Here is a 22,597-nt window from a genome sequence, read left to right on the forward strand (position 1 = left end):
TCTTGGCTTCAATTTACATTCAAATATCTGATCCACCTGGTGGAAGAGATGAGGGTCTGGTGGCTATTTTGATGATTGGTTCTCCAGTTGTCCCAAAGCATTTATTTGATTAACCTAGTTTTCAAAAAAAGAAAAATTTTTTTTTTTTGGCCACACTGTAGCATGTGGGATCTTAGTTCCCCAACCAGGGATTGAACCCGTGCTCCCTGCGGTGGACACATGGAGTCTTAACCACTGGACCTCCAGGGAAGTCCCCTAGTTTTCAACATTGGTGTAATATTTTATCTTCATTATATTGCAGATTCTCATATATTAGAATAAATATTATTTTGTTCATTGATATGAATGAGCAGGGTTTTTTTTTAATATATACATATATATGGCCAAGATAACTGCTGAAAAAAAACTCAGTTTTCTTCATCAAGACTTGTAAATCAAAATAATGAGACAGTAATGTTCACCTGTTGGTTTGGCAAAAAATTTTAAGTTTGGTAATATGCTGTCCTGGGGAGGGTATGAGGAAACAGGTATCCTCATGTTGTGTCGGTGTGAATGTAAGTGCGTGCATGCTTTTTGGAGAACAACATGGGAAAAGGCATCAGTAGTTGCTTTTTTCTAATGCATGAACCCTTTGCCCTAGGAATTTCACTGCTAGAAATTTACCTTATGGATAAAGGTCTGCCAAAGATAAATGCATGCATATGGTTGCATAGTGTGTGATTGCAAAACCCAAAATGGTTAGCTTCTTAAATGTCTATCCATTGGGAACTGCCTAAATTATCTATGGTACATGCATGCAGTAGAACACTGCAGCGGTTAAGGAGAATGGGGAAGACTTGTGTGTGATGATACAAGCCAATCTCTACAATACGCTGAGGGAGAAAAAGTTACAAAATAGTAAACATACTCTGATGCTTCTTGTATACGTGAAATAAATACGTAAACATGTATGTATGTATATATGTATATATACATACATATACTCACACACATATGCTGGACTTTGGTCTAGGAGAATCTGATTTACAGGAAGCTGTTAACCTTTGGGAAGAGGAAAGTTTTTGATTTTCACTGCTTCTTTCTGGACTCTTCCATTTTTCTAGCATTGGCATGTATTGCTTTTTTATTGTCAGAGAGGTTTTTCCTGGGCATTTTTGTTTTCTTTTATACCTGTTTCGCTTTCTTTTGTTTTTTCTTTTTTTAATAAATTTTTAAAAATATTTATTTATTTATTTATTTATTTATTTATTTATTTATTTATCTATTTATTTAATTGGCTGCACTGGGTCTTAGTTGTGGCACACGGGATCTTTGTTGCTGCGGGCGGGATCTTCGTTGTGGAATGCAGGGTCTTTTTTAGTTGTGGCATGCAGAATCTGTAGGCATGTGAGACCTAGTTCCCGGACCAGGGATCGAACCCGGACCCCCTGCATTGGGAGCATGGAGTCTTTACCGCTGCACCACCGGGGGAGTCCCTCAGTTTATTTTTCTTAAATCTTAATATTTTTAAGCCAAGAAAAGGGGGATTTACTGGAAAGATACTGAGGTACCTCATTCAATCAAAGGAATCGTTGGGCAACCAGCCTGCAGGAGGAGACAAGCACAGCTGGGCCTCAGGAATTCCTAGAGCCAGGGGCTAGGACGCTGGAGGCCCTTTCTTGCCTCTACTCGTCTTTGAGTATCAACCACATTCTCTCTCACTCCACGTGAAATGCAAGGAATGAACGTGGCTGTCTCATGCATCTGAATTTCACATCTTGCGGCTCCTACAGCAGGGAGAGACTGACTTCCTGAGTTCCTGTTTAACAAAATTCCCAGGAAGGACTTTCTTTAGTCTGGCTGGGGTCAGGTGTCCTGCCCTGGACCCACCGACTCGGGCCGGGTGGGGGAGGTGTCTCTAAGTACCTGGCAGTTCCTCTGGGGTCACATGGTTTGAGAAGAACACTTCTCAGTAGAAGGGAGGGTGCTGGGAAGATTACACATTCATTTATTCTTACTCATTTATCCAGTAAACGTTTATGGAGCCTGTTATATCCTAGGCTCTGTGCCATGTGCCATGAACACAGGAACCCAGCAAGGTCTCAGTGATCCGAGAGCTTAGGTCCCAGTGAGGGAGACGGCCTAGAAATCACTGCCCTGTCCTGGCTCAGCCAGACCCACTCTCCCTGTTCATGAAAGAAAGAGGAGCCCCTCTGTTGCCTATGGTGGGGCCTCGGCAGGCCAGCCTGGGGACGTTTCCCCTGTGAGGTGCTGATGGCTAAGGAACCCAGCTGGCAGGCCTGGCAGCCGGGGGCAGCGCAGCTGTTCTGAGTTGCCAGCCAAGAGCCGGGAGGTGAAGGGAGTGGCTTCCTGTTGAGCTGAGATCTTTGGCTCCAGCTTGGAAGTCAAGGCGTCCCCAGAAACAAAAGTGCCAGGCAGCCCACTGAGGTTCTGTGGAATTTTCATTATAACGTACAGAACCCGGGCCTAGATCAGGTGCTTGACTCCACCAGTGTTGGCGTCTCAGGCCCTCAGGCAATGGTTATCCTGAGCAAACACGGGAAAGATGCCGGCTCAGCTCCGGGCCCAGCACTGGCAGGAAGGGACCACTGTGGGGGTTGGGGAGGGGCAGGGGGGTAGGTCAGAGCCCCTCCTGGAGACTCCCCAGATTTTCTGATGTGCTGATTCTGCAAGAAATGCCCATAGGATTCACTGGTCTGAGCAAGACCTCCACCCACGAGTTACAGCCCTGGCCGAGGACTGCAGCAAAGGGCTCTCCTGTAGAACGTGATAGACGCCTGGGGCCAGCGCAGGCTGCAGTACGTGGGTTTGGGGATCAGGGACGAGGATTTCTACTCACTGTCCCTCCACCCCAGACTACTCTCTGACATGCAGGTTGTTGGTCCAAGCGTAGTTTTGTCCCACTATCGTATCTTATATGATGTGGTGTGTGTGTGTGTGTGTGTGATGTATCATTTATACATGATGTAGTGATGGTGATTAAACTGAGGATTTAGCCCATAGTTTGGGGAATGGACAGAAATCACACCTGGAGGAGACTGTATGTAAACCCGAGGACACTGGACTCTGAGGTTGAGAGCTTTTCTGAAGGGCCCCTGCCGCCATCACTTTTGGCAGCAAGATATTTCAATCCTGCCGGGAAGGATATAGTGCATCTTCAGTTGTGGCAGTGAGAATGGAATCATGACGGGGTGTTTTGGGAGCTAAATGTGTAGGAGGCAGGCTGGGTTGGTAAGGGATGGAAGGCACTGGTCGAGTGGCCACACACACCACCCTCGGTAAACGGGGTGTCTTAGGCCCACCCCAGCACCCTTCCGTGCCTGCACCCGAAGCCTCATGGCGTTGGGCAGCAAAGGCTGAATTGGCTGCACCTGAAGAGAAAAGCCGAGGTCAATTTGTGGCCAAGACCTTAGATGAAATGATGCAGAAGCCACGAGAAAGCAGAGACCACACAGTAGAAAGAGGATATACAAAGTAGAGAGAAAAGGCAGGTGTGAGAGGAGCCCAGTGCAGACAGAGCAGAGGCAGGAGGGGCAGGTCCCCAGGGCTGCCCTGGCCTCTGACATTGGTCCATGTTGTCCCAGTCTATGTGGAAACCTACAGGAAACCTAGCTGGTGGATCTGACTCTTGCAATGCAAAGAAGCTAAGTGACACGGGACCCTACCTACAGCCTCCATGGTTTCTGCTTTTCACCCTGTGAGGTCTCTCCCTCCTCCTTGGGGCCATGGCTTATTCATCTGTTTAATCAGAGCATCTGGCCCTGTGTAGGGAACCTTGTAGGTGCCTATTAATGTTCATTTATTTATTTATTTATGACTGTATTGGGTCTTCATTTCTGTGCGAGGGCTTTCTCTAGTTGTGGCAAGTGGGGACCACTCTTCATCGCAGTGCGCGGGCCTCTCACCATCACGGCCTCTCTTGTTGTGGAGCACAGGCTCCAGACGCGCAGGCTCAGTAATTGTGGCTCACGGGCCCAGTTGCTCCGTGGCATGTGGGATCTTCCCAGACCAGGGCTCGAACCCGTGTCCCCTGCATTGGCAGGCAGATTCTCAACCACTGCGCCACCAGGGAAACCCCCTATTAATGTTTAAATAAATATCTGTATTTATCACAACAAGCCTTGGCCCAGCCCTCACCGAGAGGCTGTGGAATAAGCAGCAGCACAGATTTTAGATTCAGTGCCCGTATCAGCCATGTGCAGGAAGGTGAGCTGGGCCAAGGAGATTCTTTCTGGGCGTCTGAAGTGGAAAACAAGCAATGAAAAGGCAGTTAACAGTGGGAGCCAAGGCTTCAAGGACATGTGGCGAAATGGACAAGCTGTGTGGACATTCAGTGTTCTTGCTTGTAACAGGGGGGCGGTTATGAAGGAGCTCAGAAGTAGAAGAAGGAGATCCCAAAATGGTGGACATGAAAGGGTTTTGTGACCTGTAAAACGAACACAGGTATCCATGATCAGTAAAGCTGATTATAGGGAGTTCTCCAGTGGCCTAGCGGTTAGGATTCCAGGCTTTCACTGCCGTTGGCGAACTGAGATCTCGCAAGCCGCGAGGCATGGCCAGAAAAAGAAAAAAGAAAGAAAGAAAGAAGAAAAAGCTGATTATAATTCTCATGCGTTTTTTGGTTTTTGTTTCTTGTTTTTGTTTTTTCAGTGTAAATATCATCAGGTATAATCTCTATGCTTTTTTTAAAAATTTTTATCAGAGTATAGTTGATTTACAATGTTGTGTTAGTTTCAGGTGTACAGCAAAGTGAATCAGTTATACATATACATATATCCACTCTTTTTAAGATTCTTTTCCCATATAGGTCATTACAGAGTACTGAGTAGAGTACCCTGTGCTCTACAGGAGGTCCTTATTAGTAAGTCTCATGCATTGTTGCCAATCTACTTGTGTGACTGTAATAGGGAGAAGAAACTTTGTATTCTCTTACAAGTTAGTCACTAAACGAATGTTGCCTATAAGCTTAAATTACATATGATGGCCCATCTCTGGGAACCCTGCCTCCCAGGCAATGAGCATGAAGCTAAAATACCTTTGTTTAGCTCACAAGGAAACTGCCTGACCAGGCCCACCTGTGAATAGCTGCAGCAAGGAAGAAATCCCTTCTGGAGTCTGGCCAGAACCAGGACTTATACCCCCTCCTCTTTTAGTATAAAAGAAGCCTGAATTCTAACGCAGGGAAGATGGTTTACTGGGACGCTAGGCCCCCATCTTCTCAGTCTGCCGGCTTTCTGAATAAAGTCACGATTCCCTGCCCCAGCTACTTGTTACTCGACCTGTTGGCCTGTCGTATGGCAAGCAGTATAAGCCAGCCAGGGCTCTTGCTGCTCGTGGCCGGCCAGCTCTGCTTGGGGAATTTTGGGGTAAGGCCCTAGCAGCTGTTGGGACCGCTCGTCCTGAGGAGATTCCTTTTCAAGTTCCCTGAAGCTGCACTGGCTGCCCCAGCTCTTGGCAGCTGGAACAAAGGAATCAACATCTGGGAGCCGGCAGGCTTCATACTGTGGGGTAAGTCACTCCAGTGTGTAAAGCTGGAGACTTCATCTCCTCTCTGGGGCTTTTTTCTCCAGAAGAAGCCAATTTGTTTTGTATTTGAGTGGGGTACCATGTTGGAAAGAGGATAAGAGGAAATAGTTGGTGGCCTTTTACCCAATTCGTGAACTGGTTCATTTCTTTGGCTGTGCTGGTTTGTGTGTGCTGGGTGTTTTTGTTTTCTGGGGTTTCTGGTGTTGTTGTTGTTGTTTTATTTTTGGCTGCGCTGGATCTTAGTTGCCACATGCAGGCTCTTTTAGGTGCGGCATGCGGGATCTAGTTCCCCGACCAGGGATTGAACCCGGGCCCCCTGCACTGGGAGCGCAGAGTCTTAACCACTGGACTACCAGGGACGTCCCTGTGCTGTTTGTTTTGTTTGTCTTGTATTTATGTCTTTAAAAAATGGGGAATGTGGCTTCCCTGGTAGTGCAGTGGTTAAGAATCCGCCTGCCAATGCAGAGGACACGGGTTCGAGCCCTGGTCTGGGAAGATCCCACTTGCCGCGGAGCAACTAAGCCCGAGCACCACAACTACTGAAGCCCGTGCTCCGCAACAAGAGAAGCCACGGCAGTGACAAGCCCGTGCACCACAACGAAGAGTAGCCCCCGCTCTCTGCAACTAGAGAAAGCCCGCACGCAGCAACAAAGACCCAACACAGCCATAAATAAATAAATAAATAAATAAATAAATTTTTTTGTTTTTTAAGAAATGGAGAATGGGGAGTTCCCTGGTGATCTAGTGGTTAGGATTTGGCACTTTCACTGCTGTGGCCTGGGTTCAGTCCTTAGCCGGGGAACTGAGATCCCGCAAGCCACGTGATGTGGCCAAAAAAATAAAAGGTGGGGTGGGGGGGGGGATGTTTCAAGTATACCTAAAGAAAGTCGTCTGAGGCACATTTTGGATAAGTGGTCTGATTATAGCTATGAAACCGTGACTAGGAAGATGAAAATGTGTGGCCACAGTAGCCGTTAGGATCCCCACAAGGGGTTTATGCAGCGTTATCCTGGAACCCTGTGTACCATATACTGCCACCTTTGCTGTGTTCATCTGTGGTCTCCGTGTCATCGGTATATGTTAAACCCCAAGACCAAACTTGAGGGTTTATTTAAGGTTTTCTGTTTGTCCTTTGGGTTTTTGGTTTCATTTTGTTTTGGTATCATTTCTTCAGTTAGAGCCAAATCAGTTTTGCGATATTTAAAACTTTTACTGATGTCAGATGGAGGAAAGGAATGGAAAAAGCCTGTCTGCTCTGGTCCAAAAGTGAGACATTCCCAGGGAGAAGAGAAAGATTCCACTTGGTTCTTAAAATCACCAAAAGCCCCATTCCAGAATTCAGCCAAGTTGGTTGATGCCCAGGCAAAAAGGCATCCTTTGAATGGTTAGAGATGATCAACTGCTATTTATGGTTTTACAGTGGCTTTTGAATGGCTCAATAGCTATTCTGTGAAGAGGTGGGGAAGAATCATGAAATCCGCTATGTGCAAGCTTTTGTGCTATTACATCAGGGTGAGGAAAAGTGAGACAGTTGTCACCTTGTGGTAAAAGAAACCCAAGGGAAGGGTGAGGGATAGGTCACTCCATCCTCTGGTGGAGCTGGCTGTCCCAGCTGCTTCAGCCATTTTGCCAATACATCCACCCCTTCCACCATCTCTTGTTCCTACTTGGCCCCAATTCCTGACGCTGGGGCTCAGAAAGTGGTCAGACTGGCTCCCCCTTCTGATAGGGATCAATTAGAAAATCCTCTGTTGGGGCTTCCCTGGTGGCGCAGTGGTTGAGAATCCGCCTGCCAATGCAGGGGACACGGGTTCGAGCCCTGGTCTGGGAAGATCCCACATGCCGCGGAGCAACTAAGCCCGTGCTCACAACTACTGAGCCTGCGCTCTAGAGCCCGTGAGCCACAACTACTGAGCCCGAGTGGCCACAACTACTGAAGCCCGTGTGCCTAGAGCCCGTGCTCCACAAGAGAAGCCACCGCAATGAGAAGCCACCGCAATGAGAAGCCCACGCACCACAATGAAGAGTAGCCCCCACTTGCCGCAACTAGAGAAAGCCTGCGCGCAGCAACGAAGACCCAATGCAGCCAAAAATAAATAAATTTATATAAAAAAAAGAAAATCTTGTGTTAGTTCCTAGGGCACAGGGACCTGGTCTGGTATCACCATCTAAGATGTGACCCAATTTGGGCCAGGAGGCACTCGTGGGGCAGGGCAATTTCCCTTATGCTGTTATCCCATAGGGGCCTGCAAACGGCCAGCAGACTGGGCTTCTACAGATGCAGAGTCCTTTCTCCCCCTCAGACTTGTTCATAGGGAGGATCCTCTATATGAAAGGAGAATGGTCATTGATCAGGCCAGGGAAGCAACTCCACCTAACAGACCCACATGGTACACCTGAAGCCCACTGGACCCTGATGAGAGAGGAATGCCCTTATCAGAGCACTACCATGAGTGCATCTTGGCAAGGCTTTGAAAAGGGGAATCCAAGCAAGATTTTGAACAAAATTCAAGAAATTCAGCAAAAACCAAATGAAGATTTATCAGGCCTACAGATGTTACAATGATGCAGATCCTGAGGCCCCTGAAAATACTGGAATGGTAAATTTAATCTTCATTGGGCAAAACGCCCCAGACATAAGAAGAAAATTATGAAAGTTAGGTGGTAAATTTGGAATGAACCCTTCTCCATTGGTAGATCTTGCTTTTAAAGGGTTCAACAACAGAGAACAACAACAGAAGAAAGAAGATGCAAAAGACAACGCCATTTTTCTGGCAGTGGCACTCGCCAGAAGGTGAGTGACCCAAAGAGAGGTCAGCCACCATTGGGAAAGGAACAAATGCACTTATTGTAAGGAGGAAAGGTACTGGAAAAAAAGATTGCCATAGGCTAAATAGGAAGGAAACCAATAAAAGTCAGGAGCCTCTCAGATGGTAGAAAGAGAGGAACACCCTGATAAACAAAGAGGCCCGGCGGGGAGCTCCCTTGGACTTGAGGTGCCCAATTCCAATTTCCCCACAGGAGCCCCAGGTAAAATTGACAGTGGGGAATGAGCTGATTAACTTTCTGTTACAGGTGCAACATACTCTGTGGTAAACACCAAGGTGGCACAGAAAACATTTCAATCCATCCCAGTCACAGGAGTCCTTGGAGGGGTACAAAATTGCTCATTCTTACAACCTTTAGAATGCCAACTAGGGAACCTTACCCTGAAATAGTTTCTTATAGACACCAGAGTATCCATTCCGTCTTTTGGGGCAAGATCTCCTGTGTAGAAAAGGACAAAGAAGGGCCAAAGAGTGGGGTTTCAGACCTCCCCAGATGGGGACTCAGCACAGAGGAACCTGGCAATAGACTTTACCTCAAATCCTCGAGCTGCAGGAAATTTCAGATAACCTGCTAGTATGCGTGGACACTTTGTCACGACGGGTGGAAGCATAGCCCACCTGGACAGAAAAAGCCTCAGGAGTGTTTAAAGCCCTCCTTAAGGAAATAATCCCCCAATTTGGATTAAAGCATTGCGAATTAATTGGAAAATATATTTATCCTGGAGACCACAATTGATAGGAAAACCCAAGGAAATGAACGATACATTAAAAAGGAGCATTGCTAAAACATGTCGAGAGACTAATTTAACTCGGGATAAGGCCTTGCCAGTTGCCCTGCAACTCTGGATCAGAGTGGCTCCCAGAAGCAGGCTTAAATTAAGCCCCTTTGAAATGCTGTACGGTTAGGCCATTCAAGGTGTCTGCCCAGGCAGGAGAATCTGCAAATGCTCTAAAGACCCAGCAATTGCCAATTATATTAAAACTTTGGGCACTATACTAAACCTCTGTTCATGAGTTTGCCTCCAGCAGGTCTGCCTACCCAACTAACGTAGCCTACATCCATTCTGACCTGGGACCGAGTCTTCCTTAAAACCTGGAGAGAACCAGGGCCTGAACTTCAGCTGACTGCAAGGTGAATAGGACCACACATGGTATTATACTTACCACACACTTGTCTGTAAAGTTAGCTGGGGTAAAGCTGTGGATTCATCATCACACTCGGATTAAAGCAGCACCACTGTCATCAAAAATGACCCAATTTTTTTTTTATTTTTATTTTTTTATTAAAGGAACTCCTTTATTTATTTATTTATTTATTTATTTATGGCTGTGTTGGGTCTTCGTTTCTGTGCAAGGGCTTTCTTTAGTTGTGGCAAGCGGGGGCCACTCTTCATTGCGGTGCGCAGGCCTCTCACTATCGCGGCCTCTCTTGTTGCGGAGCACAGGCTCCAGACGCGCAGGCTCAGTAGTTGTGGCTCACGGGCCTAGTTGCTCCACAGCATGTGGGATCTTCCCAGACCAGGGCTCGAACCCGTGTCCCCTGCATTGGCAGGCAGATGCGCCACCAGGGAAGCCCATGACCCAATTTCTGAGACGCCTAGAGAGTAATGGGTTTGTGAACCCTTAGATGACTTAAGGTTGCTCTTTATAATCTCAATACTTTAAAAAATTTCATTGTAGCTGAAGAAGGGTCAACCTATTTGTTTAATTTTGTCCAAATAAATAGCACAGGAATTTAGTGTAATTCTGGCACAAAGTTAATTAATAGATAAGTATTGGGAACTGGAACCAATACCCCAAATTAAATTGCAAATTAGACAACAAAGGGCTAAGGGGTTTCATCAGGTTCAAACAGTTGTAGATAAAAAAGGAAAGGGGATTGTACAACTGACTAAAGATTTTAAGGAATAGTCCCTGTCCAAGGCTGATCAATTCCATTCCATAATCACCTCTTTGTCACCCCTGTTCACCAGGTAGTAGAGCGGGCTTTGTCCTTTCTCCCACAGGATTGTGGAATGGATCATTGACAGTGGGGAATTGTAATAGGGAAGAACCTTTGTGTTCTATTACATTAATTACTAAAGGAATGTTGCCTGTAAGCTTAAATCATACATAATGGCCCATCTCTGGGAACCCTACCTCCCAGGTAATGAGCATTAAGCTAAAATACCTTTGTTTAGCTCACGGGAAACATCCTGACAGGGTCCACCTGTAAGTGGCTGCAGGAAGGAAGAAATTTTTTTTTTTCTTGGCTGTGTGTTGGGTCTTCGTTGCTGCACACGGGCTTTCCCCAGTTGCAGCGAGTGGGGGCTACTCTTCGTTGCGCTGCACGGGCCTCTCACTGCAGTGGCTTCTCTTGTTGCGAAGCACGGGCTCCAGGTGCGCGGGCTTCAGCAGTTGTGACGCGCGGGCCTAGCTGCTCCGCGGCATGTTGGAGCTTCCCGGACCGGAGCTTGAACCCGTGTGCCCTGCATTGGCAGGTGGACTCCCAACCACTGTGCCACCAGGGAAGTCCAGAAAGGAGGAAATTAACATATCCCCTCCAGAGTCTGGCAGGAACCAGGACTACCTCCTCACCTTTTAGCATAAAAGAAGCCTGGGGCTTCCCTGGTGGCGCAGTGGTTGAGAGTCTGCCTGCCGGTGCAGGGGACACGGGTTCGAGCCCTGGTCTGGGAGGATCCCACATGCTGCGGAGTGACTAGGCCCGTGAGCCACAATTGCTGAGCCTGCGGGTCTGGAGCCTGTGCTCTGCAACAAGAGAGGCTGCGATAGTGAGAGGCCTGTGCACCGCGATGAAGAGTGGCCCCCACTTGCCGCAACTAGAGGAAGCCCTCGCGCAGAAACGAAGACCCAACACAGCCATAAATTAATTAATTAATTAATTAATTTAAAAAAAAGAAGACCTGAATTCTAACTCGGGTATGATGGTTCTCTGAGACACTAGTCCACCATCTTCTTGGTCTGCTGGCTTTCCAAATAAAGACACTAGTCCTTGCCCCAACAACTTGTCTCTCATTTATTGGCCTGTCATGAGGCGAGCAGTATGATCTTGGACTCAGTAAGTGACCTTGGACCTGACCTGGAGTCCTCTTTCATACATTCTGGATGATGGTAACTGCTTTGCTGGATCAGTGTGAGGAAGCAGTGTGTAAGGCAGAAAAAGTGCTTCCTACCCCATAAGGAAACATATGGGGAGTTTCTTAAATAAAGCAGATTCCTGGCACCCCATCTCTGCCATCTTACTGAATTGGGATTCTTTGGGGATGGAGCCTAGGAAACTGAATTTTTATTTATTTATTTATTTATTTATTTATTTTTGGCTGTGTTGGGTCTTCGGTTCTGTGCAAGGGCTTTCTCTAGTTGCGGCAAGTGGGGGCCACTCTTCATCGCGGTGCGCGGGCCTCTCACCATTGCGGCCTCTTGTTGCGGAGCACAAGCTCCAGACGCGCAGGCTCAGTAGTTGTGGCTCACAGGCCTAGTCGCTCCGCGGCATGTGGGATCTTCCCAGGCCAGGGCTCGAACCCGTGTCCCCTGCATTGGCAGGCGGATTCTCAACCACTGTGCCACCAGGGAAGCCCGAAACTGAATTTTAAATAAGCATCTCCAGTGATTGATTAAGGTGGTCCAAGGAGACTTAGGAAAGACTGAAAGGTGTGTGTGTGTGTGTGTGTGTGTGTCTGTGTCTGTGTCTGTCTGTGTCTGTGTCTGTGTGTCTGTGTTTGGGGTGGGGAAGACAGTACTTTCATATGTGGCCACAAGGAGGCAGCAGAGAGATGAGAAACTGGTGTCTCCGGTGAGTGCCTCCGCCCCCCCTCCCCCCCTCCCCCCCCCTCCCCCGACCGGCTGAGAGTGGGCAGACATGGGGATGGGTTGCAGGAGGAGGTGGGCCCTGTACTGTGGCACCCTCTCCTTTGCCAGGTGGAGTTTGTTACTGCAGACTAACCCCCTGTGACCGCCTGTCTCATTACCAGATTTTATGGACACTGCTTTTGCCAAACTCTGCCGGCAGAAACTGCATTAGTGTGACCTTGGCTGGGCTGTGGGTGGTGGTGAGTATGGGCGGCAAGCGATGCCACCTGCACAGGGCAGCTGACTCAAAGGACACCAGTGCATTATTGGAAAGCAGGGCCCTCCACACCCCCACTGCCAGGCTTGTGGTTCCAGGTGTTTCTTAAAAGACCTGTCCACCTGCATCAGGCCTGTTCCAGTCATGAGGGGATTGGGTCTGTGGCTGGGGAGCTAGCCGAAGCCCAGGCAAAGGCTGCTGGGATGGGGTGAGGGCAGGGAACTCAGGATGGGGCAGCTGCCTCTGGAAGAAGCCAAGATGTCCCTGGCTGCCGTAGGGGTAGTAAGAGGATTAGGTGTCAGTCCCTAACCCAGCCCGGAACTAACACCCTCCTCCACTAACAGCCCCCTCCCCCCACTCACAGCACCCTGGCCTGCCCCCGTCGGAGCCTGCCAAAGCTCAGAATAACCCCGGGGGACCAGACAGTGGGATGGCAGGGACTCTGCTCAGCGCCCTGCTCCTCTTGCAGCTCCTCGGTATGGACCAGGGTCGGGGCAAGTGGTCGGACACACACACGGGATGCTGACATAAAGGGACAGGACAAAGACAGACTAAGATGTAGACGGAGACACGCTATTTGGTCCCCAAGCACATCACTGGTTCGGGAGGCAGACACGGAAAAATACACAGCCTCAGACAGAGACAGAGAAGCAGAGCCACGCAGATCCAGAGGCAGAGAGGAGAGGCTCCTTAGCCTCTCCATTTCCAGTGACCCCACTGCTTGGCCCCATCCCCAGGCGGAGGTGAAGGGAAGAACGAGGAGCTGCGTCTTTACCACCATCTCTTCGACAACTACGACTCAGGACGCCGGCCAGTGCAGAAACCTGGGGACACCGTCACCATCACCCTCAAAGTCACCCTGACCAACCTCATCTCACTGGTAAGATACCCCCACCGTCACCCCAAGCGCCATCTCTGAGCCCAAAATCCCACTTCTGGTCCCAACCGCTGAGCTCTATCCTAAAGCTGGCTTCCATCATCCTATCTCCCATCCGCAGAATGAGAAAGAGGAGACCCTCACCACCAACGTCTGGATTGGAATCGTGAGTGGAGTCTGGGGAACAGTGTGAGGTCTTGTCCAGGGGACCCTTTTCTCCCAAACTCCTCTTGGGCACCAAGGCACACATCCTTCCGTCCCCCTCCCCCACCCCTAGGACTGGCATGATTACCGACTCAACTACAGCAAGGGCGATTTTGGGGGCATAGAAACCCTGCGGGTCCCTTCAGAACTCGTATGGCTGCCAGAGATTGTGCTGGAAAACAAGTGAGGACGGGGCCAGACTGGAGGGGAAGCCGAGGCCCGGGGGGCTGGGCTGGACCTGGTTGGGGCAGGTTGCTTGGAGGGAGAGGGGGCCACAGATCTGCGCAAACCCTCGGTTTCCCCGGAGCCCACAGTATCGACGGCCAGTTCGGTGTGGCCTATGAAGCCAACGTGCTGGTCTCGGAGGGCGGCTACGTGAGCTGGCTGCCCCCGGCCATCTACCGCAGTATCTGCGCCGTGGAGGTCACCTACTTCCCTTTCGACTGGCAGAACTGCTCGCTTGTTTTCCGGTGGGAAGCAGCCCGGACCTTTGTGGAATTACGGGGGCAGGGGGTGGGGCCAGGTGTGTGTGTGGGGGGGGGGGACTTCTAATCCGGGGTGGGGCTTTGTGCTGGAGGTGGAGCTAGACATTCGAATGGGGTAAGGCCGCCCTAGCGGGTTAGAAGTAGTTGTAGAAACCCAGGTGTGGAAGTGAGGCCTGGGTTGCCGGGTGGAGCTTAATTCCCCTGCCAGATCCCTGCTTCCAGGACGGGGCCTGAGGCTGAGGCCCGAGTCCCAGCCTCTGGGGTGGGGGGTCCGGGCTCTGGCTCTGCAGCTCGCAGACGTACAGTGCAGAAGAGGTGGAGCTCGTCTTTGCTGTGGACGACGATGGCGACACCATCAGCAATATAGATATCGACGCTGAGGCCTATACTGGTGAGGCCCCCTCCTGCTCCAAAAAACTCGCTTCTAGAAGGGTCCAGAGAGGGGACTTGCAGAGTGGAGCTGCCCCAAGCCATCGATGCTGGGATTGACTGTGGCAACCCTGCTTTAACTTGACCCTTTCCTGAAATCATTCTTGATCGTCGGACTAGTCCAGCTTCCTCGCTTGTGGTGGTTCCCTAACCTCTCTGGGAATGCCCCTTTCTGACCAGCCCAAGCAATCCAGACCACCTGCCCCACCCACCCTTGTCCAGACGGTCTGCATCCTCTCCTCGCCTGGAGTTGCAGGCCCCCCGCGGTCAGATAGGGGACGGAGAGCAGAGCAGCGCGTACCACCTCCGAGAGCCAGCTGACCGCACCTCCCGTCCTGCAGAGAACGGTGAGTGGGCCATCAACTTCTGCCCCGGGGTGATCCGCCGCCACGACGGTGGCTCTGCTGATGGTCCAGGGGACACTGAAGTCATCTACACGCTCATCATTCGCCGGAAGCCGCTCTTCTACGTTATTAACATCATCGTGCCTTGCGTGCTCATCTCGGGCCTAGTGCTGCTCGCCTATTTCCTGCCGGCACAGGGTATAGAGTCGCCCAGACCCCAAACCCGGGCTCCCTCCTGGGGGGCGGGGCCTGCTCTCACCAGGCACTCCCTCCAGCCGGCGGCCAGAAATGCACCGTCTCCATCAACGTCCTGCTCGCCCAGACCGTCTTCTTGTTCCTAATTGCCCAGAAAATCCCAGAGACATCTCTGAGCGTGCCGCTGCTGGGCAGGTGGGGGCAGAGTGGATCCCGGTGGTGCCTACGTGGGGCGTGGCCAGTGTGAAGGGCGGAGCCAGACGAGCATGGGGTGGAGCCAAGGGGCTCGTTGGGGAGGAGCGGGCAGGGCCAAAACCTAATGACTCGGAGAAGCCTCAGCTGTCTCATCGCCGCCTGGGCTTTATTTGGACGCGGGGTCGGGCTGGGATGGTGGTGGCTTCTCCGGTCCCTCGTACTCCGTACTGCTGCTGGACGCCACCTGGAGGTCTCCGGAGTATCTCTGTTGGGGGCGGGCCGGCTTAGTGCCCACCCAGCCCCGCCGCCTCTGGCCCCCACCTTTCCCCTCATCTTCAACTCACCGGCTCCCTGGGGGTTCCAAGGCCCAGCTGGCGTCGCCACTGTTGCAGGAATGAGGCGGATCCCTGCAGACCTCGTCCACACGGGCATAGCCGCGCCCCCTGGACCAGAAGCCGGGCGCTCGTGCCTGCCGTAGACCCTGCTTGCCGAGCCCCCTGCCCCGCGGCCTGGGCTACCAGGGCCAGGGCTCCACCCGGATCCCCGGCGTCTGGGGCCGGGCCAGGGTCGCCGTCTAGTCGCCGCACCTCCTGCTGCACCCACAGGGCTGAGATCTGCAGCGGGGGTACAGGAGTTGGCGGGGGTGCAGAGGTCCCTGCTCCTGCCGCTCCATCCCCCTTCCCCGCCCCTCCTCAGCACCCCCGGCACCCCACCTCTAACAAGGTGGCCCCGAAGTTCACTACGCTGGCCGTGGCTTCTCTTAGCACCAGCCCCAGGGTGGGCTTCGGGGCGGGCGGCTTCTCTGGCTCTCGCGGCTCACAGGGACTAAGGCTCTCTGAACCGCTGCTCCATATATTCATGGGCTGCGGCCACAAGTTCCGGGGAAGATAGAAGCGGGGGCTGGAGGGCCACCTGGAAAAGCACAGGGACTGTGGGGTCATCAGGTCCTAGGGCAGAGGTAATGGGGGGGACGCTGGAAACCTTCCCAGAGCGTTTCGAGGTGCCACCCTTGGGGGTGGAGAGTGGGTATTGGCGTAGGCGCACCTCCGTGGAGCTGTGGAAGTGGTAGACCCACAGCAGGGTTTCCAGGGAGCTGGGGGGTCCCCTTCATGGTTGCCACCGGCGGTGCGAGGGGGGAGAAGGGCGGAGGGGACGCGTCTGGCCCCGCAGAGGAGGAGCAGCTAAGGGGCGTAACTCCACCCCTTGCGGAGAGGTGCGTTTGTGAGGTCAGAGGACAAGTGGCCCCCTCTGTGGCTCAGGAGAAGTGGGGAGGCTGCGACGTCACGAACTCTGGGCTCCTCAGGTACCTCATTTTCGTCATGGTGGTTGCCACACTAATTGTCATGAATTGCGTTATCGTGCTCAACGTGTCTTGTCGGACGCCCACCACTCACGCCATGTCCCCGCGGCTGCGCCACGTAAGCACCGTTTGGGGGGGGGTCTCCGGCCGGGAGGCGGGGCTTCGAGCTAACCTCCCCGCCGCCCCAACCCGGCCGCCCGCCCGCCCCCAGGTCTTACTGGAGCTGCTGCCCCAACTCCTGGGCTCGGGCGCACCCCCCGAGGTCCCCCGGGCCGCCTCGCCCCCAAGGCGGGCGTCGTCCTTGGGCCTACTGCTCCGCGCGGAGGAGCTGATACTGAAAAAGCCGCGGAGCGAGCTCATGTTTGAGGGGCAGAGGCACCGGCAGGGGACCTGGACTGGTGAGCAGTGGCCCGAGCGGGCCAACGGGGGTGCCTGCAGCGGGAGAGGCTCCTAATCACCCCCCACCCCTCGGGGTCGCTCCCACCAGCTGCCCTCTGCCAGAGCCTGGGCGCCGCCGCCCCCGAGATCCGCTGCTGTGTGGATGCCGTGAACTTCGTGGCCGAGAGCACGCGAGACCAGGAGGCCACCGGCAAGGTGGGGCAGGAGCCGGAGAGGCTAGGTGGGGAGTTGCTGGGGGTCTCCGCTCTCCCTGACTCGTAGCAGGCTCCTGCAGCTTTTAGGGACTCAACTTTGCCCGCCCCTTCCCCAGGAGGTGTCCGACTGGGTGCGCATGGGGAAGGCCCTTGACAACATCTGCTTCTGGGCCGCTCTGGTGCTCTTCCTTATCGGCTCCAGCCTCATCTTCCTTGGGGCCTACTTCAACCGAGTGCCCGAACTGCCCTACCCGCCCTGTATGTAGGCATGAGCCTGCAGCCATGGTGACAAACGTTCCCATCCATCTCCAGGAGGAAATCTGAAAAACAAGTTGCTCCCATTGCTTTATTATGATCCTTTCGTACTGCCAATGATAAATCTGTATTTAGCTTCGCCAGAGTCGTATGTGCACATGTGTGTAGGTCTGACCACCAGGCAGACATCAGAAGGAGCTGGCAGATGGTTCAGGCAGGCTGTTGCATGTCAACCCTCCAGAAGGCAAGAACCAACCTCAATTCAGTCTTCCTGACCTCCCAGTTTTTCCTGGACCCCAGCCCCCTGTGACCCTCTAGCCCTGTGAGCCTCTAAAAGATCTTTATCCATTTGTTGCCAAACAGGGGGGCCCCCCCCCCCCCCCCGCCCCATGCAGGACTTGCATATAGAGAGGCTAGAGCCAGGTGCCTTCATGGCCTGGCCAGGCTGGAGTGGGTGGAAACCAAATGGCCCCTGTGCAGGGCCCCACACGTTTAAGGCTGAGGATGCCCCGGCCCTCCCTCAGTTGTTTCCTCTAGGTTTTCTTGGTCCAGCAGTGCCCAACCACCCCCTCTCCACCAAGGCTCACTCACTGCAGATTCCACCCCACCCTGCCCCCTTCATCCCAGCAATGCTGGCGGGCCCTGGCTAGTACCTAGGATGTTGAGAGAAAACAGAAAAACATAAGGCCTGAAATGGTGGGAGCTGGTTGAATTGTCTTTATTAACAAACAGAGATCTCCAAGGCCACTACATTGAGGAGTGGTGGGGGCAGGGAGGGGCCGGGGCTACTTGCTGCTCACACTATATACAGATGCAAGCAAGGGGGTATGGAGGGTGAGAGCTCCCTGCTCCCTCCCTCCACCAGGGAAGGGCAGAGGCTAGAAGAGACAGGGGTTGGAAAGGGGTAAATGTTTTGGCTGGCGGGGTCCCCCCTCCATTCCCTGGGGTTTGGGGGGAGGGGAATCATTAAAGTGCTTTCAGAAAATGAGGAAATGGTCCCTGCCCCTGGAGTGGCTGGTGACCCCCCTAAAACCTAGGGCCCAGTGACCCCCCCCAGGGTCTGGTACATTCAAGGGGGGAGCCGGCTCCCCTGACGTGCAAATAAAGGGGCCCAGGGCCCTGCCGAGTCAGCAGCAGTGGGGTATGGGGTCCAAGCCCCAAGCACTCTCCTCTTAAGTGGAGAAGGGGGGGTGGGGCTAGGCCCACTCAATTCCTGGTAAGGGGAAGCTGTGCCTCTCCCAGAAGTTGGGACAGGCACAGTTTTGGGGAGAGAACATGTTGGGGAAGAGGATGGTCACGTGATCACAAAAGCATCAGGGGTCAGAGGTCACGTTCCCAGCAGGCTCCAGTGAATCAAACCAGTAAAAGCAAAGCCCAGGGAGGGAAAAGAAGGGCGGCCCGGGAAGTCTGGGTGTGGGGCGGAGAGCTGGTCCACGTGGGGCAGCCCCGTCTAGGGCCCCGTCACCAGTTCATGATGCAGTTACGGTTCAGGGTCATGAAGTAAACTTGGCTGCTGCCCCCGGAGCGGACTGAGGCAAAAAACACCTGGGTGGGGTAGGAGCAGAAGTCACCAAGGGATGTGGGGTGGGGGGAGCGTCTCAATTAACTGGGAGAAGGGAAAAGAGAGAGAGAGCGAGAAACTGCAGAATGGAGTCCCTCAGAGTGCCCCCCATCCCCTCTGAAAGGCGGGAACACCTGGGGAAGTGGGCAGCAGGCAGACCTCCCGGGTGAAGGAATCTGGAGAGTTCTCAGAGAGGGAACACGAGGGAAGGGCAAGCTGTGACCACACAGTGCGCTCCCTAGAGACCTCCTTTCAGGAAGACCCAGAACCACCCCTCGCCCAGGTCCTGGGGGCCCACTCAGTGCAGGAGCCTGGGCCCCTTGTCATTCCCACCTTGTCGTTCCGCTCACACAGGAACTTGAGCCTCTGGGCTCGTTTGTGCATGAAGACCCCGTCTAGGTGGCCCGTCTCCACGGAGCGGATCTCAATGGCTTTCTCACCCCAGCCCATGATCTGGTTGGAGCAGATATAGGCTGGGGGGGAAGGGAGTGGAGGGGCAGTGAGTGGGCTGCAGCCCAGCTTGGTCGGGGACACAGGCTTGGAGGGCGGGCACCTCACTCACCCACAGAGGTGGGCATCTCGCCCCACTGCAGCACCACGTCCTTAATGATCCGCCCATACGTGTTGACATAGACGCCCTCGTCCTCGTAGCACAGCAGCATCTCCATGCCATCCGTGTTGGGGAGGAAGATGATGGCGTGGGGCGTGATCTGGCTCTGGATCTGGGGAGGAGAAGGTGGGCTGGAGGCCCCGAGTCTAGGGCACAGACTGGTGGCCCCAGTCTGTCCGCAGCCCTGCCAAGCTTACGTGTACAGGGATGTAGATGTCATAGCTGTTCCCCGAGTCGACATCCACAGCATGGAAGCCGGCGCTGGAGCCATAGATGACCTTGAGCCTCTGTCCCTCCTCTACCGTCAGGTCCACCAGCAGAGGGCGGTGTGGGAGGTCAGCAAAGGACTATGGAGGACAGAAGAGCTCAGGGGACGCGGGTGGAGGAGCCAGACCTCGGAACAGTGTTGGGGGCTGAGGCTGGGGTTACCTTGAAAGCCATGAATTTGTGGTAAGGTTTGGGGGCCCAAGCATACACCTCCACAGAGTTCTTCAGGGCAATGACCAGGAATTTGATGCGTTCATATTTCACTGGGGGCAGGAAAGAAGAGGGATGCAGAAACTTCCCTTCTTGGGCTGCAGCCCCTCCCACAGGTCTGTCTATACCCCCAACTGTGTGCCCCCCATCTCTAGCTACAAGGCTTTCTTAGCCCAGGCCCCTGTTTCTTTCTCTCCTCATAAACAAATGTGCCCCAGCCACTGTGTCGTGACCTCCTCACCAACACGGTAGTGCCCGCAGCCCTCCATGTCCCCCACAGTGGTCCAGCCCTGCTTCTTCTCCACTTCTGGGTCATTGTGCAGGATCTTGTTCCGGAGCCAGGACAAATAATATACCCGCAGTTTGTTCCTTTTCCCTGAGGGACAGACACACACACACCCCTCATCGGAGGTCCAGCTTCTGCCTCCCTGCCGTCCTTCGTGTGCGAACCACGAGGGGTGAGAAAGTGCGGCCCCACCTTCCACCTCCTGGACCACGGCTGCCCTCCTCCCAGACTGAAGGTGGTGACGGAGGGCCCAGGGGCTGAGCCCTCCTCCCGGCCCTGCCCTCCACACACACCTGAGATGGTGATGAGCAGGTTGAGTCCCTCCAGCACATCCATTTGCTGGAAGCGTCGCCGCCCGATGAGTCCATACACCTTGCCCTGCCCACTTCGGTCCAGCAACATCAGCCCATTCTCCGTGCCCACCAGCAGGTTGACCCCTGCAATAGGAGCCCTTGGGCAGATCAGAGGCAGAGCCAGGCCCTCGCCTGACCAGGAGCACGGGTGCACACCAGGCCCCTCTTTTCCTTCCCGGTCCTGGCTTACCCCAAAGGGCCGCACAGAGGATCTCGGAATTGAACCGCTTCTTGTACTTCCGAATCTCGGGGGTTTCGCTGTGGGCCCGGGTGTTGGTGGGGTTCACGTTGACCACAGAGCCTTTCCTCACGTCATACTGCAGCTGATCGAGCCGACTGCCCTCTCCACCCACCAGGGCTGCCAGAAGGACGAGGGGAACGGGCAGTGGGCTGCAGCCCTCTCACCCCGTCTCTCTTTACTCCACACCCCAGAATACTCAGAACGAAAGGGAAAGACTGGAGAACGGAGGAGGCACCTGGAGGACTTTAAACAGGGCCAGAAGGACTGGCACGGTCCTCGTTCTGTCATGCGAGTCCCTGGGCCACCACTGAGCATCTTTTCTCTTGGGTCAAGGGGGTTCCTTGGTGCCAGGGCAGGTTCAGGCCACAGGGGAGGCCGTGACCGCTTTGTGAAGCCCAGTCATCAGAGGCCCACCCGTGCCCATCTCCAGATCTCTCGTCTCACCTGTGATGGGGATGGTGTCCCCACTGCCTCCAGGCTGGTAGATCCCCAGGTCCACAAACATCGTGAACGAGCTCTTGCCAGGGGCCTTTACCAGCCCACGAGACTGGTACTGCAGGGTGGGGGCGGCAGTGAGGCAGACACACCAGACCCCAGCCCTTGCCCTCCCCCTCCTGTTGTACCCTGCCCAACCAGCTCCCCGGGGCTCCACCCTGCTGACCGCAGTGCCCCCAGCACCCCTGGGTCTCCTGCCCACGGCCAGTGATCTCTTCTCGCCCTGTGGAGCCACCTTCACTGACTTACATCACTGCCTCCATCCTTCAAGGGGGGGCTTTGACCTTTGCTGCTCTCGGTGGGCGAGTGGCTGGGTTGGACCACATCTGGCAGGTTCGTGTAACCGTTGCTATCAGCATGCAGCAGGCTTCGCTCCTCTTCAGGGGTCTAAAGGAACAGAGAGAGGGGGGCCAGTGCTGGGGCCAGTGAGGTGCATGGCAGGCTGGGGAAGAACGGGGGGGGCCACTCACGCGCTGGACCACCATGGTGCCACCCCCATAAGGGGTCTGGGTCCCGGCTATCTCCTCCACGTCATGGACCACCATGGTGCTGACGCTGTCTGTGTCTCCATCGCTGCTATGGGAGAGAGGAAGGTCAGGAGGCCCTCCAGGCCCTGCCTGCCACCCAAGTGCCACCCGAGTGCCACAGGGAGCAGACAAGAGCCGGAGGACTGGTGCCTTCAGTGTCTGTTGGAACACGACGCACTCAGCCCTCACCCGGCGGCCCTTGCCCCCTGCCCAGCACTCGGGGAGGGCTGGCCGCACAGAGGCACCTGAAGAGGCCCCCCAACTGACAGGACAGTGAGAGAGAGCTGGGGACACCAGCCCCCAGCCCTGTACCCCGTTCTCTAGAGAAGGCGAGGAAGAACTAACCAGCAGTGATAGCCGGGGACCCTCCTCTGGGAAAAGAGAACCACTTTCCCTCAAGCTTGCTGCAAATCCCCCGCCCCCAGGATGCCCCATACCGGCCACCAGGGGTATCTCTGCTCCCCTCTGACGGTTCGCCGTTGCTCTCCTCCTCGTCGTCCTCGCTGCTCTCCACCTCCTCGCTGGATGACGAGTAGTCCATGGCCTTCTTGGGAGGCCGGGGGGCCTCGTCCAGGTTCCGCTCTTTCAGCAATACAAAATCCTGCAGGGGAGGAGCTGCGTGAGGGGAGAGGCAGTGGTACGAAGGAGGCCAGAGGAGGGCAGGGCAACAGGAGGGGCTCCCGCCAGCAGGCCCCTGCTCACTAACCTCACCAATGGCTCGCTTATAGCTCTGGGAGGGGCCGTGGGGGA

General features: G+C 53.9%; 2 protein-coding genes across 18 annotated transcripts in view; one reads left to right on the top strand and one right to left on the bottom strand.

Annotated features, from left to right (window-relative positions):
- Positions 1 to 11,940: 11,940 nt before the first annotated feature.
- On the top strand, positions 11,941 to 17,436 carry CHRNE (cholinergic receptor nicotinic epsilon subunit). 3 transcript variants are annotated; one of them, XM_036836636.1, is made up of 14 exons: positions 11,941 to 12,005; positions 12,326 to 12,403; positions 12,785 to 12,896; positions 13,158 to 13,300; positions 13,419 to 13,463; positions 13,575 to 13,684; positions 13,816 to 13,971; positions 14,277 to 14,377; positions 14,757 to 14,957; positions 15,035 to 15,149; positions 16,453 to 16,567; positions 16,661 to 16,847; positions 16,937 to 17,043; positions 17,159 to 17,436. In XM_036836636.1, the coding sequence occupies exons 3-14, from the start codon at positions 12,851 to 12,853 to the stop codon at positions 17,306 to 17,308; spliced, it is 1,476 nt and encodes a 491-aa protein (XP_036692531.1). In that variant the 5' UTR covers positions 11,941 to 12,005; positions 12,326 to 12,403; positions 12,785 to 12,850; the 3' UTR covers positions 17,309 to 17,436. The 3 variants fall into 3 exon arrangements, with proteins under 3 accessions (XP_036692531.1, XP_036692530.1, XP_036692532.1); XM_036836635.1 differs by lacking the exon at positions 11,941 to 12,005 and having other exon boundaries at positions 12,195 to 12,403; XM_036836637.1 differs by lacking the exons at positions 11,941 to 12,005; positions 12,326 to 12,403; positions 13,816 to 13,971 and having other exon boundaries at positions 12,619 to 12,896.
- Positions 17,437 to 17,982: 546 nt separating this feature from the next.
- MINK1 (misshapen like kinase 1) overlaps positions 17,983 to 22,597 on the bottom strand; it is a 50,525-nt gene continuing 45,910 nt past the window's right edge. For 8 of the 15 annotated variants that reach the window (XM_036836629.1, XM_036836619.1, XM_036836632.1 and 5 more), the window contains 13 exons: positions 22,554 to 22,577; positions 22,285 to 22,448; positions 21,791 to 21,896; positions 21,570 to 21,707; positions 21,270 to 21,378; positions 20,775 to 20,942; positions 20,525 to 20,668; positions 20,187 to 20,321; positions 19,898 to 19,998; positions 19,666 to 19,815; positions 19,421 to 19,580; positions 19,192 to 19,331; positions 17,983 to 18,842 (listed from right to left, as the gene is read on the bottom strand). In XM_036836629.1, coding sequence (XP_036692524.1) covers positions 18,759 to 18,842; positions 19,192 to 19,331; positions 19,421 to 19,580; positions 19,666 to 19,815; positions 19,898 to 19,998; positions 20,187 to 20,321; positions 20,525 to 20,668; positions 20,775 to 20,942; positions 21,270 to 21,378; positions 21,570 to 21,707; positions 21,791 to 21,896; positions 22,285 to 22,448; positions 22,554 to 22,577 — 1,623 coding nt within the window. In that variant the 3' untranslated portion in view covers positions 17,983 to 18,758. The remainder of the gene's footprint in view (positions 18,843 to 19,191; positions 19,332 to 19,420; positions 19,581 to 19,665; positions 19,816 to 19,897; positions 19,999 to 20,186; positions 20,322 to 20,524; positions 20,669 to 20,774; positions 20,943 to 21,269; positions 21,379 to 21,569; positions 21,708 to 21,790; positions 21,897 to 22,284; positions 22,449 to 22,553; positions 22,578 to 22,597) is intronic. The other 7 variants (XM_036836618.1, XM_036836623.1, XM_036836627.1 and 4 more) reach the window with 4 other exon arrangements.

This window comes from Balaenoptera musculus, chromosome 20, assembly GCF_009873245.2.
Source record: "Balaenoptera musculus isolate JJ_BM4_2016_0621 chromosome 20, mBalMus1.pri.v3, whole genome shotgun sequence".
Classification (NCBI taxonomy): Eukaryota; Metazoa; Chordata; class Mammalia; order Artiodactyla; family Balaenopteridae; genus Balaenoptera; species Balaenoptera musculus.